Consider the following 19224-nt stretch of genomic DNA (forward strand, 5'->3'; position numbering starts at 1 on the left):
CCCTTTCTCTCCTCCTCTCCCTCCTGCTCACTACCTGTAGACCATCAGCGCGCCGCCCCTCCCTGCTTGATTGTATGATCCTTGTCTGTCATCACCTGATTGGTCGCACGGACGTCATTAACACAACATTCGGTCACAGTCAGTGCATGAAGTGCCTGTGGCGCGGAGAAGATCGTCCTATCATTCTGCCTTGAATTAATTAAAGGAAAAGGAAAAAAAAGAAAATGTCTCTCGGACGGGAGCCAGCTCTTATTGCTCACTTAAAAGAGCCGGCTCTCTGAACCGGCTCGTTCGTGACGACACATCACTAGATTTTAGGCGCAGTTTAGGCTGAGGATGGAAAAAGCTCCCTAATGAGCCAAGTGCATCATAACCTTCACCAAAATATAACTTTTAGATAGTTTTAAACCTGCACTGCCCAGGTTTTTTTATATATATTTTTTTAATTTCAAAATGGAAGTATACATGGTAACAGCAGAAAACATTAAAAACATTTACATACAGAAGAAGCATAGCGAAAACATAAACAAAGAGCTGTGCCAAAAATAAAAGGACAACAGACATGAAACAAAACTAACATCAAATTAAAAAAAAAGACCACGTGAGAGTATGACAATAATTTCACTTGAAAACTTTAAAGATATTGCATACATTCATTGTTTTCATTGCATTTCTGTTTTGTGAGGAATAAATTGTTGACAGATATAATTCCATATCTTTCATAAATACAAAGAAATTAGGCTTTTTTGGGGTAAATTTACACTTGTGAATGTGGAACTTTGCGAGAATTAAAATTAAATTAATAAGAAAAAATGCATTACTGTCTTTGTCCTGCATTGAGCAGGTTTCAAGTGGTTTCAAGCTATAAAACTGGTCATTGGGGGGGCTTGTCTCCTTCATGACATTGTAAGAACTACATTTCCCAGATTAACAGTGGCCTATGACGTCATATTGTATGCGCCGATCTCTACAGTCGTTGAAGAGATCTCTAGGAGCTACATGGTTAATACTACATACTGAAGGTACGTGCTATTATACAACCAACATATGACTTCCTAATAACAGTATTCTTGTTTTTGCATACCTGAACAAATTGAATAAGGTGTTAAGATGAAGATATTCAAGCTTTGTTCAGAGGAAACATCCACTGTGAGACACATTAGCCTGTTAGCACAATGCTACTTTGACGTTGGTAGCTAACATGTCTTCTGATACCCTGAAATGCAGTTTTGACTCTTTACGTTGTTGTTGATGATGGTGCCAAAATAGCAACAAATAAGCTGACAGACTGTTACTCTCGTTTGACATGTTTTCCAGCTAATAAGTTGTATTTGGCTGAAGGGAATGCATCAATATCTTCTTTGTAATTATGTTGATCAGATACAATCTACTTCAGTGTGTTCATATGTCTCACACAGATCACTGGCTGCAGTCTTTGCCTCTTAACTCTGTACATCTCAATAGAAATGTATTTCCCCAATATCTGATAGATGTGCTCTAAACATTATGATGTAAATATACCTCCATAAATCAGTCTAAATCTAGCACAGTCACAGTACTGGTCTGACATGTATCCATCCAATGAATGGCTAAGACTGAGATTTAATGTTGATCACAAGAACTGCAACGTTTGTGAGACTGAGATTGAAACTACTGATCATCTGTTTTTCCACTGTATATATTCTGGGAAGATTTGCAGGACTGGCTGTGAACCAGAATCCAAATACTTGCTCATCTCACAAGATGAAATATTGTGTTTGGTATTAACATGAAGGACATTAAGAGTGACTTGATATTGAACAATCTGATACTGCTGGCTAATTTTTTCATCCATGCATCCAAATGGAGGAAAAATGAAACCCCTATTTACCTTTTGGACAATCATCTCAGTGCTTTAAGACTAATGAAAGGACAACATGCAAAGTGTCTCCTCAGAGCTTATGAAGAACTGAACATATATGATGATGACCCCTAAAGCTACTATGGAAGAGTGCAGTCTTATTATTTATTTATGCATTTCTTTTTTTGTTCCTTTAATTATTTTCTACCCTCTTTTATTTTTGTTATTATATTATTTTTTATAATTTAAGTTATCTTTCCTATCCAATTGTGTCTTGTATGTTAGAAGTGTTGAATTTAGATTACAATGCCTTAATGTTTGTAAATGAATTATCTTCAATAAAAAAAATTAAAAAAAAGCCTGAGAGTTTCCAGTGCACTCAGGCGTGCAATTTACACCTTTTTAGGCTCTGATTTAAGCTTCTCAAGTCAGTACACAGAGCATGATGTTAATCCTTTCCTGTTGCCCGAGATCATAATATACTGTCTGTCCAGCTTTGCAGGAGTAGAGGTCAAGTATGAACATTAAGAATATACAGCAACCTGTAGGATAATAGCTGTTTAAGTTTGTTCTCACATTCATCAGTGGAAAATGTGACAGAAAATATGACAAAGGTGTTGTTTGTTGGATTTAATATGTAATGATTTTGAATGCCCAGTTATTACACTGGTCCACGCTGGATTATTACAACATCCACACCCGATCAGTGTACATACAGAGATATCGTTTCAACTTGTGACCTGACTGTATTGATTGCACTACGTGCTTAAAGCTTGTTTAAAGCTCGATAAACCAGCAGAGTGTTTGCCAACTAACCTTTGGAGTGTCCAGTGGAGACGGTGAATTAATGTAGTAAATGATTGTGTGAATGTAAATGTGGATTTTTCCTCTTCATTGGGTCTTCATCTGACCCGTGACTTGAGCCAATCATATACTGCTAAGTTTTCTTACTGTGGACAATTTCACTTTTAAAAACAGGTTTATTTATGGCTTACTGTCACACCCAAACTGATGAGAGCCATCATTAATGTTATTAGTTACACCTGTGTTCCTCCTGCTATGGTGAGGCATAATGTCTGACAAGAGAGAGGTCTACTTGAAGCGTGTGAACAATGACACTTAATGAATGTCATGTTGACATGATCTGTTTGGCAGTCAGACACAAAATACTTTGACATTTTCCCACTAGTTTAAAAAGAAAATGCTTGTAATAGTTGACATTTTGTAATATTTTGAACATTTTGTCCTGTTTCTCTTTGTGTTTCTCTTCAGTAGTCACCATGGTGATGAAGTCAGCAGTTGAGGATGATGATGCTGGCTGGGGGCTGGGCATCCCAGAAAAGATGAAGAACAATGCCAACTGGGTTGATATTACGCATGAATTCAAGGGCGCATGCAAAGGTACAGGCTCTGCTAGTGCTTGCGTGAGTGGGTCGTATGTGGGCAGTTATGAAAGGTACTGACGTGTTCCTACTTTTCTCTTTTTCTTGTCCTCATCCTTTATTCATGCAGAGTTGAACCTTGGAGAGTTGCTTCATGACAAACTGTGAGTAGGACAAAGTGCTTTTTGCATACTTACACTTTAAAGAGTCAGTTCGCTCAAATTACTATAAATTATTAGGTGATGCCTGCTTCCCCTCCCCAAAAAATGAGCTGATTTCAATGGAGAGTTTTCATGTCCCTAAAGTCTAATCTCCGTTTCAGAAACGTCATAGCATTGACAAGACAGAGTAATTACAATGAAACATGGAATTCTTGTAATTTTTTGGCATAAACATGTTTGAATTTAACCATACTGGTATTTCCGCCAGCTATTGGATCAGTAGGATTTGTTGAACCTTTGTAAACACGCATACAAAACAGACATTGCACGTTCTGCTATTGTGGCAGGTTTGGTTTGTTTGAGGCCATGTCAGCCATAGAGATGATGGATCCGAAGATGGACGCCGGAATGATTGGAAACCAGGTCAACAGGAAAGTTCTCAACTTTGAACAAGCTATCAAGGTACAGTACCATCCAATGAAAACAGCAACTTGTCTGTAATCAAGACAGAGCCTATTTTTCTTAATTCAAATGTACTACTCTGATTGCATTGTCTAGTTAAATTAGTTTTCATTATAAACAGTATAATTAACCACCTAGTTCTGAGTTATTTACTCTCTTGTGTTCGTTTTAGGAAGGTGCCATTAAGGTGAAAGACCTCAGTCTTCCTGAACTCATCGGGATCATAGACACATCTTTCTGCTGTTTGGTGAGTTAGCGCTTTGTTATACTGTAAACGTTGTGAGTTTTGTGTGTGATATGAATGTAGAGGTTTGCGTTTTACTGACCCACGATGGACAGATTTTCTCTTTTGAGTAGCTCCCGTCCACAGCGAAAAGAATAAAGAGTGGGTACAGAGTTAGGCTGCAATCACACCAGATCCAGCGGTGCGGCAAAAACGCAAGTTTTCCCCATTAATTTTGGATGGGTGTAGAACGTTTGGGCTGCAGCAGCCGCAGAGGGTGCCAAAAAATACAGCTGCAGCCTGCAGCAGAAAAGTAGAAATAGAATCAACTTTTGGAGAAACGCAACCCGGCGTCACGCTGCAGTGGCCAATCACGTAACCTGCGATCCAGAGCTGTACAACACAACCATGAGGGAACAAAAGACGCTAATAGTCTCAGTTAATGGGCCAATAAAGTGACTCTCCCACACCGCCGCAACGCCTGATCTGGTGTGAATGCAGCCTTAGCGGGTTATTAAAGATCACTGGTCAAGTAATTCCCAATGGTCAACGATTTTCTGAAATGTTGAATTTGGAGAGATGTAATGCAGACTGAAAAACATCAGGGAATTTGATAGGTAATTTTGGGAAGTCACAGAGAATTTAAGATGTTTGACACTTAACAACAAAATACAAAAATGGCAATATAAATAATAAAGGGCAAGCTTGTGTATTCCAAACTATTTTCTTTTATTCTGAACTGACAAAAGTCACAAAGCTGTTTTGACCTTATAGTCATTGAAGCCCATTGGATTTTAGATCATTACCACTGTGGGAAACCCAGCACTCATGTGTGCATGTTTGTGTGTATTCCTAGATTACATGGCTGGAGGGACACTCGCTGGCGCAGACTGTGTTCACCTGTCTATACGTCCATAACCCAGACCTGATTGAGGAGCCAGCTCTCAAAGCCTTCGCCCTGGGCATCCTCAAAGTGTGCGACATCGCCCGAGAGAAAGTCAACAAGGCTGCTGTGTTCGAGGAGGTAAGCAACTTTCTCCAGTCTGTCAGTGTATGTGTGTGTGTGTTTGGCAAGATTTGAGCTATTGTCTAGGCTTTTACATTCCCTGGGGGTCAGGGAATATTTTTTTTATCATTGGTGTTTCTGCTTTGCCCATGTATCACATTTATTTAAAAAAATAATGTTAAAATTGCAACTGTGGAAATGTGTATTTACCAAATTTTTCCTGTAGGAGGATTTCCAGGCCATGACCTATGGCTTCAAGATGGCCAATAATGTCACAGACCTGCGGGTGACAGGTACAAGTGCTGTACTGTGATAGATCATTAAGCCTACAGCTTCACGTGTACTGAGGCCACTGCAGAGTAATGCTGTTGGTTCAGATGAACAAAGCTGAGGTAACCCCTCTCTTATTTGTTCTTCCTACCAGGTATGCTGAAAGACGTGGAGGATGAGTTACAGAGGAAAGTTAAGGTATTTGTTCTCAATCTCTGCCATTTCAATTAAACACTGCTGATGAGAATGTGGTTATATCGGTTTCTCCTCTACTGCCTCAGAGCACGCGCATTCGACAGGGTGAGCAGCGAAACCCGGAGGTTGAGCTGGAGGTAAGTCCTCCATGTGTGTGGAGTCTTTGCTTTTTGTTAAAGGTTTGTTTTTGGAATAGCATTAAGACCAACCGAAAGCTGAACACTAGTTGTTTCAGACTGATGCTTTTGCAGTTTCAACATAAAATCCATATGAATACAAGTAGATAAGATAAAGAGCGTCACTGCTCTTTATCAATTTAGCCCAGCATCCCAACATTTCAGCCACAAAGTAAACCTCAAACCCTCCGTCTCAATCTCTGCCTGTTAGACTTTGTTTTCCATCAGAGTGTGGGACTCGTATGACCTTTGGAGACTCTGGAATTTCCAGCTGTTCATTACAGTAATAATAATAATAATAATGAAGCAGGAAAAAACTCAGACCCAAAAATGGACTTTGTCAGGGTGGTCAAAACAAAACAAAAAGTCAGCCTTTAACGATTTCTTGTGCCTTGTAAAGCTTCAAAGACAAATTAGGAAATACATGTATTAATAGATCTTGTGAAGGGCTCTCGTTGCATGGGTGGAATATGGTCTCAATAAAGTACAAAATGCAAGTCTCCCTAAAAACTAATCCAAGGCACACTGTATGTTGGTCGCAAGGCGTAGGTCATTTTAAACAATTATTGCCATGTAAAATATAGACATTTTATTTGTTCAAACACTACAGTGTGCCCTGGATTATTTTTTAGCGAGACTTGCATTTTGTACTTTTTTGAGACCATATTTCACCCATGCAATGAGCCCTTCACATGATTCACAAGCACAGTACCCCTGAAGGATCCAAAGAGCACCTGTATGTGATTACTACAAAGACCCAGCAGCGCTTCTACTCCATTGTCTTCATATGTATTAATAGCTCTGCATATACACGTGAGCCTGTTCAATGTTCTCATGCTTTATTTTCCCAGCATCAGCAGTTTTTGGCACTTTTCAATAGAATCAAGTTCACACGCCTTCTACTGACTGCACTGATCACCTTTACCAAGAAAGAGGTAACAAACACACACAATTAGACAATTAATGACATGGATTTTCAAATGTTCTTCTGCTTATTACCGAGCAGTGAAGAGGATTGTGTGTTGTTAAATTTCTTCTTTGTTGTCGTGTGTGTTTTTTGTTTACGGTTGTGTCTTTATCAGACCAGCTCGGTGGGCGAGGCCCAGAAGCTTGTGGTTCAGGCAGCTGATCTCCTATCAGCCATGCATTCCAGTATTCAGCACGGCATCCAGTCCCAGAATGACACCACTAAAGGAGGTAACATACATACTCACATGTGCACACCTGTCAGCCGTAGAGTCAAGCACATAGTTGGAATAAGTTCACGAACCACACACACACACACACACTTACACACCCCGCACATACTTAGGATTCAGTTTGAACTAAATTAAATAAAGTATCACACACACATTCTTGCTCCCCACCCATCCAGTTAAAGGACCATGTAGCTGAGGCAGCCTTTTAGGGAAGATGACTTTTAAACGGGACCTGTGTTAATCGTTTGTGTTGTTTTTTTCTGTGTATGCTGCAGACCACCCCATCATGATGGGCTTTGAGCCCCTGGTAAACCAGAGACTGCTGCCACCTACTTTTCCTCGATACGCCAAGATCATCAAGAGGGAGGACATGGTGGCCTACTTCAGCAAACTCATAGAACGCATCAAGACCGTCTGTGACGTGATCAACACCACCAACCTGCATGGCATACTGGTGAACACATTTCCAGATCTTACTTTACGTTCTCAACCAGTAACCTTAAATTGGTCATCACCCTATACATACACATGCTTTCTAGGATATTATAAATGATAAATGCTTATGAATTCAAACAATATGAATAGTTTGTTTGTGGGGTTTTTCAGGACTTCTTCTGTGAGTTCAGTGAGCAGTCTCCCTGTGTGCTCTCCAGATCTTTACTCCAGGTGAGTTAATAAAACCATTAGGGCTGCAACTAACGATTTTTATTGTCAATTAATCTGTTGATTATTTTCTTGATTAATCAATTAGTTGTTTGGTCTATATAAATTGTCAGTGTTTCAGTGTTTCCCAAAGCCTGAGATGACGTCCTCAAATGTCTTGTTTTGTCAACAACACAAAGATATTCAGTTTACTGTCATAGAGGAGTAAAGAAACCAGAACATATTCACATTTAAGAAGCTGGAATCAGAGAATTTGTACTTTTTTTTTTCTTAAAAGATTACTCAAACCGATTAATCAATTATCCAAATAGTTGGCGATAAATTTATAGTTGACAACTAATCGATTAACCGTTGCTACTCGTTGCTTTTTCCTCTGATGCCTACAGAGTAGGTAGTTTGTATACATGTAACAATGAATAAAACCTTCACATGATATATAATCTTATAATTAAAAACTGTTTAAGAACCCAGTGTTTTAGAACTAAAGGGATTGTTTTCCTAAATCCAGACAACGTTCCTGATCGATAATAAGAAAGTGTTTGGGACCCACCTGATGCAGGACATGATTAAAGATGCTCTGAGATACTTCGTCAGCCCGCCTGTCCTCTCCTACAAGTACGTCTGTCATCGGTTAAATGATTAAAGATGTGACTCATTTAATGTCACTCCCATTTTTTATTTAGTTTAATTTAATTTAATTTATTTTATTTGTGTGTGTAAGCATGATATGGATCTCTCTTAAGTGAGCTTATTGTGTCTCAAGATGTCTCAGGCTTATCTTGTGTGTGTCTGCACCCGTCTCTCTCCAGATGTTGTCTGTTCAACAACCACCAGGCCAAGGATTACATTGACTCCTTTGTTACGCACTGCTCCAGGGTATGTTACCTTTACAGCTCAAAGTTATAGTCTGGTGCATTTAGTCGTTTAGTGAACTTTATGGGCTGCTTTCACTTTTGCATACGTTTGTTTCAGTAGTTGAAAAAGTTTAAAAGGGAATAGTTTATGAGGAGAGATGTAAAATAGCTGACTCAAAAGAGAGTTTAATGAGAGTGGTGGTATCTAGTGGGATGTAAAGAAGCTATTTTTGGAATTTATCATCAGCCCATGACATGAATAGGCAAGTGGTAAAGCTGTGTGTTTATTTGTTTGTGTCTTGTCAATTCTCCCTGCAGCCGTTCTGCAGTCTGATCCAGATCCACGGACACAACCGAGCTCGACAGAGAGACAAACTGGGTCACATTCTTGAAGAGTTTGCCACACTGCAGGACGAGGTGATGCTGCAGCCGTTTCCTCTGTCATATTCCTCCACTGTTTTTTGCCTTTTGCGCCACACGAGTTAGATACCTCACCTGCTCTGAGGGCAAAAACTGACTACTTCTTTTGTGCTCTACAGGCAGAGAAGGTGGATGCAGCCCTGCATAGTTTGCTGATGAAACTTGAGCCTCAGCGGCAGCATCTAGCCTGTCTGGGCACCTGGATCCTCTACCACAACCTGAGGATCATGATCCAGTACCTGCTGAGCGGTTTTGAGCTGGAGCTGTACAGCATGCACGAATACTACTACATCTACTGGTAAGAGCACACATATGTGTTTGTTGCTTGTAACTCTAAATCTCTCTACAGCATGCGCAGGTGTATTGTAAATCATCTGTGAATAAATATGCGTTCGTTTTTTGACTGTAGGTATCTGTCTGAGTTCCTCTACGCGTGGCTGATGTCCACTCTGAGCAGAGCCGACTCCTCACAGATGGCAGAGGAGCGTATTATGGAGGAGCAGGTGAAAGGACGCAGCAGTAAAAAGACCAAGAAGAAGAAAAAAGGTACGCTCTATTGTAGCCTCTGTGGCTGAGTGTTCTCAGGGTATGATACCACGTTAACCAAAGTCTGCGTGTCATCCTCTGCAGTTCGCCCTCTCAGCAAGGAGATCACCATGAGCCAAGCGTACCAGAACATGTGTGCTGGCATGTACAAGGTAGGACATCAGTACAGACACACTTTTGACCTCTCCTCTCTCTTATTTGACATATACAGTGTTAACCATCCTCTTTCTCTCTCCTCAGACTATGGTAGCTTTGGATATGGACGGGAAGGTGCGTAAGCCTCAGTTTGAGTTGGACAGCGAGCAGGTTCGCTACGAGCATCGCTTCGCCCCCTTCAACAGCGTGGTCACCCCCCCACCCGTGCACTATATCCAGTTCAAGGTACTGTTGGTTTGGATGTAATTCATCCAGCAGGGTCTCCACATTTTCTGTCCCCCCCTTCATTTGAACCCATTATTCTCATTCTTTCTCCTCCACTCTTCTTTTCCCTCATCAAATCACCTTTCCTTTTTGAATTGTTTCCTTTGTTGGACTTGCCCTTCAATGTTCCTGCTCTATCTCTGACGTTGCCCCTTCTTTCCCTCTCCAGGAGATGTCTGATCTGAAGAAGTACAATCCTCCGCCAGGTTCCGCTGACCTCTACATGGCCGCCAGCAAACACTTCCAGCAGGCCAAGCTCATCCTAGAAAATGTGCCAACCCCAGACCCTGAGGTCAGGAAATTGAACTATTGTAAAATAAATGCCTGCTCTTAAAGGGAAATGTTGCTGATTTTCAACCAGCTCTGTGTCATCGCAGTATGTGTAGATGAATTTGGTTTGGCTTCCCTCCGTGTAGCCCGGCAGATGAACGGCAACACGGGGGGAGGCCGGGTGCCGTTCGTCTGCCCACACTGCGATGAAACAGCTGGTTGAAAAAGGTTCCCTTTTTTAAAGCCTCTGAACACCCACACAGGTATGAACTCTTCTCAGGACTGTGTGGGTGTGTATAGACTAATTGGGTGACGTCTGCCACCTGTTAGGGTGGGACAAATTAAGATAACATAAGATAGACTTTATTGTCCCATAGGAAACTTGTTTTGGACACATACAGTATCTGCTCTTAAGAAATACATAATAACATAGTGCATACCTACAGTACATGCATAGACACCAACCAACAAATTGCACACTGCCTGTCATACAACACACCAGTAGTCATTAATAATAGTGTACTATGTGCAGTAAGAGTAAAAAAAGCAGATGGACGGGGGGACAAAGGAGTTCTTAAAGCGGTTGAGCCGGCACTGTGGGATCCTGAAGCGTCTGCCTGAGGGAAGGAGTTGGTACACAGGAGGACATGTATGGGGTCACACACCTTTATCATTTTGATTGGTAGATGGAGATTTGAGATTTGAGCAGAGGTCTAATCAGCCAGAAGAACTTAAAACACCTTTGGGTGTGTACAGAGGCGTAAGTTTAGTGTAGTTTGATTTTCATTTGTTAAGGAGCTACGAGTCCCCAGATTCTTGAGCGTAAATTTATTTATCAAAATCTATTCCTGAAAAGATTTTCTCATCTGGACCTGTGCTACTTTTTGGTAAATCAGTTAGTATGACAGCATTCAAACCATTCAATCATTCAAAAGCAGCCTCAGTTTCATTGGGTCATGAAGTTAAATGGTTTGTTTGTACTCTAGTTTTTACCTTTGCTCAACTACTAATAACCAGTTAATGATTTGCTAACAGGTGATCCGTATACTGAAGGTGGCCAAGCCCAACATAGTAGTTACGAAGCTCCTGGCTGGAGGGCACAAGAAGGAGACCAAGGTAACACAACACGCACATTCCCTGGATTATCGTTTGCTTCTGTGGATACAGTTTTGTGTTTAATCGACGTGCATTGTGTTAAGTTTATCTTGATGGTGGTTAATGGTTCATGTTGTGAAGTAAAATGCCTTTTTGCCTCATTAGGTGCTCCCGGAATTTGACTTCTCAGCTCACAAGTACTTCCCTGTGGTCAAGATTATCTGATTCTGCTCTGCACCGCGGGTTGACTACAGTACGAGAGTGTCATCATAAAGACCATCAGCCACTGTAGACCGTACCCTCACCTGAACCTCACCTAACTGTAAAGGAGTGTTTGATACACCCGATTCTTTTTTTTCACCGGAATGAGAGATGAAACCAGATCAGAGAACTCACAACTGGACCTAAATGACTGACAAGATCCACATCTGCACCTGTGAAAGTTCATGTTTGTTTCTTTGTGTGTGTGTGTGAGTGAGTGTGTGCGCACGAGTCAGACACAAGTCGAGGTGCTTTTGCGCAAGGAACTGGCCGATGGAAGTTTTTCTAAGCTGCTTCCAGAACAGTTTTATGAAGGCTGTAATGATAATGAGTGTATGTCATTCAATCATATGAAACCCTCCTTTGTATTTATGTGCTTATCTGAATGAAAATGTTTCTGAATGGACTGCAGTATCTTGTTTTACCTCATACAGCACCAGTTTCATGCGAGTACTGGGTGGCATCACTGGGACAATCTGCAGAGGAAGAACCACTCACACTGTTTATAATCCTGTAAGTGCAGAGTAAAGTTGCAACACACTTAAGAGATCCAAAATTCACAACTAACAGCAGTGGTAGAGATACAGTACTTTCCATGCCAGGGAAACATCTGCACTGCTTCCTCAAACCAATGCCAGCAGCTGTCACACATATCAAGACCATAATAAAACATGTCTTTACTTATTATGTCGTTTAATTCCTTGCTGGAACAGAATTTCACGTTTTCAGTGATTTGTTAAGACAATAAAATCCATTTAGGACACAAAGTGAGAAACTTATGAGCCTACCAACTGTAACATATGGATTAGTATTTTCAAAAACGCCTTTTAAAAAGTAGGGTGACAAAGTGTCCCACTTTACGAGGGACTGCACAGCCTTTTTAGTAGTTATAAAGTCCCAAGTCCCACATATTGAGACGATGTCCTACATTTTCATTGGCTCTAGTTTTCAAAAGTCAAACCACTGCAGGAGAGACGCCTTTTTTAAAATCTGGCTTTTATCCAATTGCTGTGAAGAAAGCAGGGAAGGCTGTCAACACGGGGCTGTGTTTGCTGTCAAACTGCACACATGCAGGTCAAGTGCAGGTTAACCTTTCACCGTCTTTGCTACGCTGTGCCAAACGGAAAATTGCGAATCACCGCAAAGTCACAAGCTGCAGATTTAGGCGTAATATGATGGAAACTACCACAAAGACAAGGAAAAGCAGCTACAACAAAGACTGTGAAACTACTTATAAGTATTTATAAGCTGGTGGAAATTTGATTCTGAGTTTTTTGTGAAATTTTCCAGTTATTTTTCAATTCATTCAATTCAACACAGTTCCTGTGAGTCTCACAAGAAACGTGCGGCTCAAAAAGAGATGTGCCGATCTATGGATGCGTTCGGTCAAAGCATGGAGATGTTACAAGATAAGGGACAGAATAGAAATGTTTATTATTTAAGTTAGATAGACATTATATCAAAATTGTAGACTACCTTTCAGGCTTGGTAGCGTGCCCTGCACAAACATACTCTTTGTCCCACATTTGGTTTGTTGGAATCTGGTCACCCTTTTAAAAAAAGTGTACATTACCATACATGGCATGCTGAAAAATGATGATCATGCTTCATGTCTCCTCTAATTGTATTTAGACATGTAGTAAACTGAGTGATCTCATAAACAAATGAATATAGACGTACAGCTGATAAAATCTTTTTCTCGGCTTCTGAAATTCTCTTTTTGCAATATATGTGTGACTCACACAGACAATGAGGTTGTATGTGTTCTGCTACCGCTTCATGAGTAAAACTGATCTGAATTTACTCCAAAAGCATCGAGATACACACCGTTATTGTGTTATAGTTTTAGGATTTGGGGGTACTATAACAAAATTAAATAGCGTCCCCTGAAGTATTCATAGTAGACACTTGACAAGTAACACATGATGCACTTTGATAGAATTTGTTTGCTTCAGTAAAGACAAGTTTCTGTTACCTATCCAATGTAAAGTACAAAACCATCGTAACAATACGTGGAATTGACCTTCTTTAATCCTTTTAGTTTACTTCCAGTAAACTACTTTAACGTGAAACTAAGTTAATATGGCAGGCGATTATGAATATAAATGAAAATATATGATATGTGTCCTACAGTAGATGGGGCAGTGATATTTTAAGCTTATTCATTTACGCATTCACACAGTTAGCCAGCTGTCCTTTCTGCATGTCTCAGTTTAAACTGTGTTGCTTTTAGCCTGAATTATAACTGTAACTCCTTTGTATTTGTGTAATATTATTTTACGATCCCTGCACCGAGCTTTGATTGGTCAGTAGGCGGTGCTTTCATACGAGTTGATCTCTTATCTCGAACAGAACCTACTCCGGAGCAGGGTAGGTGTTCAGCATCAGTTACCATGGCGATCTACCCCGATAAGAAGTGAACCACCGTTGTAGGACTGAAAACCCTGAAGTTACCTCACTAACCCCAAATCCCTGGACAAAGTTTGTGGTGTCTGCCTCCTATTACCTTCCTCGCCACTCCCTCACAACACTAAATAAACCTTCCTTGCATTGGTATGACCATGCATGTAATTAGGGCCCGAGCACGAAAGTGCCAGGACCCAACGGTGTCCTGGCACGAAGTGCAAGAAAACCTATTGTTTTTCTGGGTATTATTATTCTTTTTCTGCCGGGAGATTGCCTTTTTGGGACCTTAGCCATCCCCAAAAACTCACCAAAAGTGGAATATGCGTCAGAACTGGTGGGAAATTCAATGTTCTGGAGTGACTGGGCTCGGGTGTCAATAGCGGGCGAAATAGCGCCCCCTAATGTAGGCAGTTTTTCAGAGAAAGTTTCTTCGATCTTCACGAAATTCAAGTATGTCATTGCTGACGTCATCGTACCTGGATTAAATATTTTTGAGATTTTTTCGGCCAACAGGAAGTCAGCTATGTTGGACTTCCTGCGTGATTTTAAAATTTACGAATATATGTTTGAAGACTTTAGGATGCACAAAAAATTATGAAACTTTACACGCACATCCAAACTAGTAATTACTTTATTTTAGTGGTGAAATTTTGCTTGGGTGTGGCATGTTGGCTCTCTAGCGCCCCCTTATGTCTTTTTTCTTGTGAACATACCTTGATGTACTCGGAATCTCATGAAATTTGGCAAAATGATAGGCACCTGTGAACTTTATGCGCTCCGGTTTCACCTACAAGTACAACATTTGGTAGACAGATGTAAGATGTGGAGAGAAACAAAAAAGCCTCTTGGAGGTATGCCCAAAACTCAACAGGAAGTCAGCCATATTGAATTTTTATGTGCGATTTTGCCCATTTTTCGCCCATTTCTGGGGTTTTATAGGCCGTATACTTTAACGAACTCCTCCTACAGATTTGATCAGATCGAGTTGAAATTTGGTCAGGACCATCTTAAGACCTTGAGGATGAAAAGTAATCAAAATGGTGAGTTTTCACTGAACGACCTGACCGTGGCGTGGCGGCCATTTTGAGCCATTCGCCATGAAACAGGAAGTTGTTGTAACTCAACTGTACATAGTTCGATCTGCCCCAAATTTCTCGGGTATGATAAGGGTCCAGTCCTGATTATATGTAAATGCAAAAATATAGTCATAGCCACGCCCCCTACACATTAGCCCCGCCCCCTTTCATAACTCATGAACCATTTGTCGTAGAGTCTTGTGGGAGGTGTCATATCACTCAGCAGAGAGTGCCTGTTTCATTGGTGAAGGTTATGCCCGCCCCCTACACATTAGCCCCGCCCCCTTTCATAACTCATGATCCGTTTATCGTAGAGTCTTGTGGGAGGTGTTATATCACTCAGCAGAGAGTGCCTGTTAAGTTGGTGTTGTTATCCCCGCCCCCTACACATTAGCCACGCCCCCCTTCATAACTCGTGAACCGTTTGTCGTAGCTAATGTGTAGGGGGCGGTGATAACCTTCACCAATGAAACAGGGACTCTCTGCTGAGTGATATGACACCTCCCAGAAGACTCTAGGATTAACCGTTCATGAGTTATGAAATGGGGCGTGGCACAACACAGACTTTCTACAGAATCTTAAGCACTGACTTCAGATAGGCTCAACTTTGGAATTGGTTAGTAACCCTGAAGTTTACAACTGTAGATTGCTGGTGGTTGTAGGATTTGTAATATATGAAAGTTAAACTAAATATAAATGTACTATAAGCTCCGTTATAGATAGTTATGGTAACTGATGAAAACTGATACAACAGCCAAAAATGATGCATCATCCAGGAAGAAATACAGTTGATTTCAGGATATAAAGATGCAAGTTAGCTATGCAATTACACTGCAGTGACACCAATGAGATTATGATACAAAACAAAAATGACAGATCAGATTATTTTTTTTAAATGAAATACAGACTTATATAGACTTAATCAAATAGTTGTTCAAAACAGCAATATCAGTCATATCGACTGCAATCCACAAAGGGCGCTGCAGGTGACGTTAGCCAAGGTTGGGTGTGGCGAGTTGGTCCAGACAGATCAGAGCAGATGACCGACTGATGGAGACTGAGCTGTACTGAAATTAGTGAGTGTATTGTTTTTATACTAGTTTATATTTTTGTTATGTGTTTGTTGTTGTTGTTAAGAGATTGTGGCTTTGTTTTCCCACCGTGTGACTGCCAGTTTCAGGAATGCATTTATTAGGGATGCACAATACAGATAATGGGGAATTTGGTCAAATGACATTGCACTTTTAGGATTAACTAGCTAGCTAGCTAGTGTTTTTTTCGCAGGACCGCGTGTTTTATCCCACGAACCAGACTATATTTCACCGTGTGTCAGACATCTATTCATCTGCTATAATGCCATTATGACAAAGGATGACATTGCACTTTTAGGATTAGCTAGCTAAAGTGCAACCATCATTGTGGCATGTCTTGATAAACCACAGTGAAGGTGTCAATAAATAGAAAATAAATAAAGTCTATGATTCCAAATTAGAAAAGTTCTGATCTGTCAGGAATAGACGTGGTTTTAAATATTAATAACTATTACAGACTGTGTGGGCTATAACACACTAGAAGCCTGATTCTACTTTACAACAATTCACTAGCTACATGTTTAAAATCAGGCAAACTCATTAAAATACACAATAATTAAGATCATGTGTATGATGGAATAGTAGCATTAGCCCAATTTGGAAAGTCTGTCTCCCTGCCCATAATTCCTAATTGCTGACCTGGCTGAAGGTTGTGTTTAGTTGATTGACTGTGTACTGTGTTATTTTGTTCTTCAGAAAATGGACAGCCCCGCTAAATTTGCGTCCATTAATGATGCTGAGGTGGAGGCCGTGAGGCAGGCCCTCCAACTGTTTACTGTAAGTATTACATGTAGTGGTATTTGTGTTGTTAGTACTCGTCTTTTATACGTTCATGTCACGTGTATAAGAATGTCACTATTTAATTTGTGGTAATTTTAACTAATGTAGGAGTGGTAATGATGATTTGTTCTGACCTTTTTAAGCAGGAAAGCCTAACCAGATACAAGGGTCACAAATTGGCCTTGGCTAGAAATCTTTAAGTATATGCAACACATCTGCATCATGCTATTGAAACCTGGTAAAATGATTGTTGCTTTAAATGTATATTAGTGAGAAGTTGATAACTGTCATAGATTTGATATGTTGATGATTAAATAAAATTGAAGGGAATAATTATGTTAAAAACATACTATTATTAATCCCAAACATATACAATTGAACATATTTGCATTTTAAGCCTAATAGTTGTTCATGTGATTGATATTTACATTTATTGTTTTGTTTACAGTACAAATGCTCTGATCCGGCCGTGCCGCACCAGGACCTTTCCAGGGAGAGTCTGTGTGACAGGCAAGAATAATGCATGAATAATTAATTTTTCAGGCATAATTCATTTATTTAGAGAAAAGCTAATTTCTTTGTTGTCTCAGTTATTACTGTATTATTTTCAGGACATGTCATTTAATTTTTGGATGTAAATATGCATAAAAACTGGTCACTGTAGAGACTATGCAGCACATATGCAGTGAAATAGAAAGAGGAATAATGCAGATAGGTGATGCAGATCCTTGTGTGTGTGGGTTGATCTGTTGGTAATGCCTCGGGGTTCCAGTAGGGGGATCGCGCTCCTCTTCCTCACTCAATACAGAGACGAGTGAAGGGAAGAGCTGTGTGTGATTCATTCATCCTTCTCTCTCACTATTTCCCCTGTTTAAGGTAAATAACGTCCACAAAGCACTATAACGTTGTAAACACATGTTGTTAAGAATTCGTTATACGTTGTTGTTGTTCATTATAGAGGAAAAGTGCACATGTTGTACTCTGTATTGTGTTTGAAAGTTTCTAGCTAACGCTGTTGCTATGTAAGCTAGCTGCCGGATGCATCGTGGTCCCGTCGTAGAGTCCGTCTGGTTACTTTGTCGTCGGCATTTAAGCTAGGTTGTGACATTCATATATGTGTATGCAGTTGTTGATTTTATAACAGTTAAAGGTGAATTCACGTGTCCAGTGAGCTAAAAAGTTTAAATACATTTCATAAGAGACTTAATGCTGTATTTAAATTAAGAACATTTAGAAGCAGTTAAAAAGATAATTTAAATGATTTAGAGAAAGTTAAAAATGTAATTAAGCCATGATCACTGTGGTCCAGAAACTGAGTTCAGATGTCTAAATGTATGAGTTTTGTTTACATTGCATTACATTTAAAATGTGACTCAATACAGAGACGAGTGAAGGGAAGAGCTGCGTGTGTGATTTATTCATCCTTCTCTCTCACTATTTCCCCTGTTTAAGGGGCACAACATCTGCGCAATAATGCGCAGACAATGGCGGTCCTGGTGCAGCAAGTTCGCTTGAAGCGGTCGGCGGAGTCAAAGTGGCAATAAGACACAGAGGGCTGAATCCTCCTTTATTCAGTGTGGTTTTTGTTTATTAGCACGTGTGTGTGTGTGGTTTGGTTTTCAAGTTGCATGCTTTGGCACGTTTGCAGTGCAGCCTTCCTTCTATGATGCTGATTGGAGTTATTTTCCAGCTGGTCTTTCTGTGAGAGCGTACCTTTGGATTTTGTTGAGTTCTTTCAACAACGACTGCCAGATATTATGTTTGGGAGGAGAAAAAAAAAAGATATTTCAAAGAAAAATGTTGCTCCCACTGCTTAAGAGGGAGCTGAAGGCCACAAAGGCCAAACTGGCCAGCCCTCCAGCAGTTCGAGGTAGCGCAGGCCTCGGCCTGCTTTGCTAAGGACGGTTAGCAAATAGATGTTTAGTAAGTAGATGTTTAGTTTTTTTTGCATGTTGTCAAAGATATAACTGTAATGTTATGGTTGTGTAATAATATTACAGTGTTAATCTGATTTGTTTTTGAGCTGCACCCCAGAAAAAGTGTCAATATATTTTGTGTTCGATTGTGTTATCAAATAATTTGAAAAAAAGGCAATGTCACATTTAATGTGTTTGTATTTTGGTCTACGTTTGTGCAGATGTGGTAGATGCTGCCACGCAGACCGAGGAGGAGCAGTTTTTAAAAAAAAAATTCAATATATATATTCTTTGTTCATTTTAGTTCATTGTTTATTAGTTTGTTATTGTTTTGTTTGTTTTAAATAAAGTTTATGTTGTTCATTTGTTTCATGTGTTTTTTTTGTTGTCTTCAAAGGCACAGTTTCTGAATGCAGGCTGGGTGTATTTCTCCATGGATTAAGCGTTTCCATACTTTCGCAGTATTTATACAGCACTTAAACCTGCTTTATAATAAAAGGGAGGAGGAAGAT

The 19224-nt window shown here is 40.1% G+C and overlaps 1 protein-coding gene across 4 annotated transcripts; it reads left to right on the forward strand.

Annotated features, from left to right (window-relative positions):
- Positions 1 to 48: 48 nt before the first annotated feature.
- naa35 (N-alpha-acetyltransferase 35, NatC auxiliary subunit) lies at positions 49 to 12127 on the forward strand. 4 transcript variants are annotated; one of them, XM_074637802.1, is made up of 23 exons: positions 49 to 1022; positions 3113 to 3241; positions 3353 to 3386; positions 3731 to 3845; positions 4018 to 4092; positions 4925 to 5092; positions 5301 to 5367; positions 5499 to 5542; positions 5626 to 5676; positions 6567 to 6650; positions 6798 to 6912; positions 7190 to 7368; positions 7521 to 7580; positions 8086 to 8192; positions 8387 to 8453; positions 8750 to 8848; positions 8971 to 9149; positions 9261 to 9397; positions 9482 to 9549; positions 9638 to 9778; positions 9987 to 10109; positions 11123 to 11203; positions 11348 to 12127. In XM_074637802.1, exons 1-23 carry the CDS (start codon positions 941 to 943, stop codon positions 11405 to 11407), a joined length of 2265 nt encoding a protein of 754 aa, XP_074493903.1. In that variant the 5' UTR covers positions 49 to 940; the 3' UTR covers positions 11408 to 12127. The 4 variants fall into 4 exon arrangements, with proteins under 4 accessions (XP_074493903.1, XP_074493901.1, XP_074493902.1 ...); XM_074637800.1 differs by having other exon boundaries at positions 9461 to 9549; positions 11348 to 11849; XM_074637801.1 differs by having other exon boundaries at positions 935 to 1022; positions 3116 to 3241; positions 9461 to 9549; positions 11348 to 11849.
- Positions 12128 to 19224: the final 7097 nt, after the last annotated feature.

Source organism: Sebastes fasciatus, chromosome 6 (genome assembly GCF_043250625.1).
Source record: "Sebastes fasciatus isolate fSebFas1 chromosome 6, fSebFas1.pri, whole genome shotgun sequence".
In the NCBI taxonomy this organism is placed as follows: Eukaryota; Metazoa; Chordata; class Actinopteri; order Perciformes; family Sebastidae; genus Sebastes; species Sebastes fasciatus.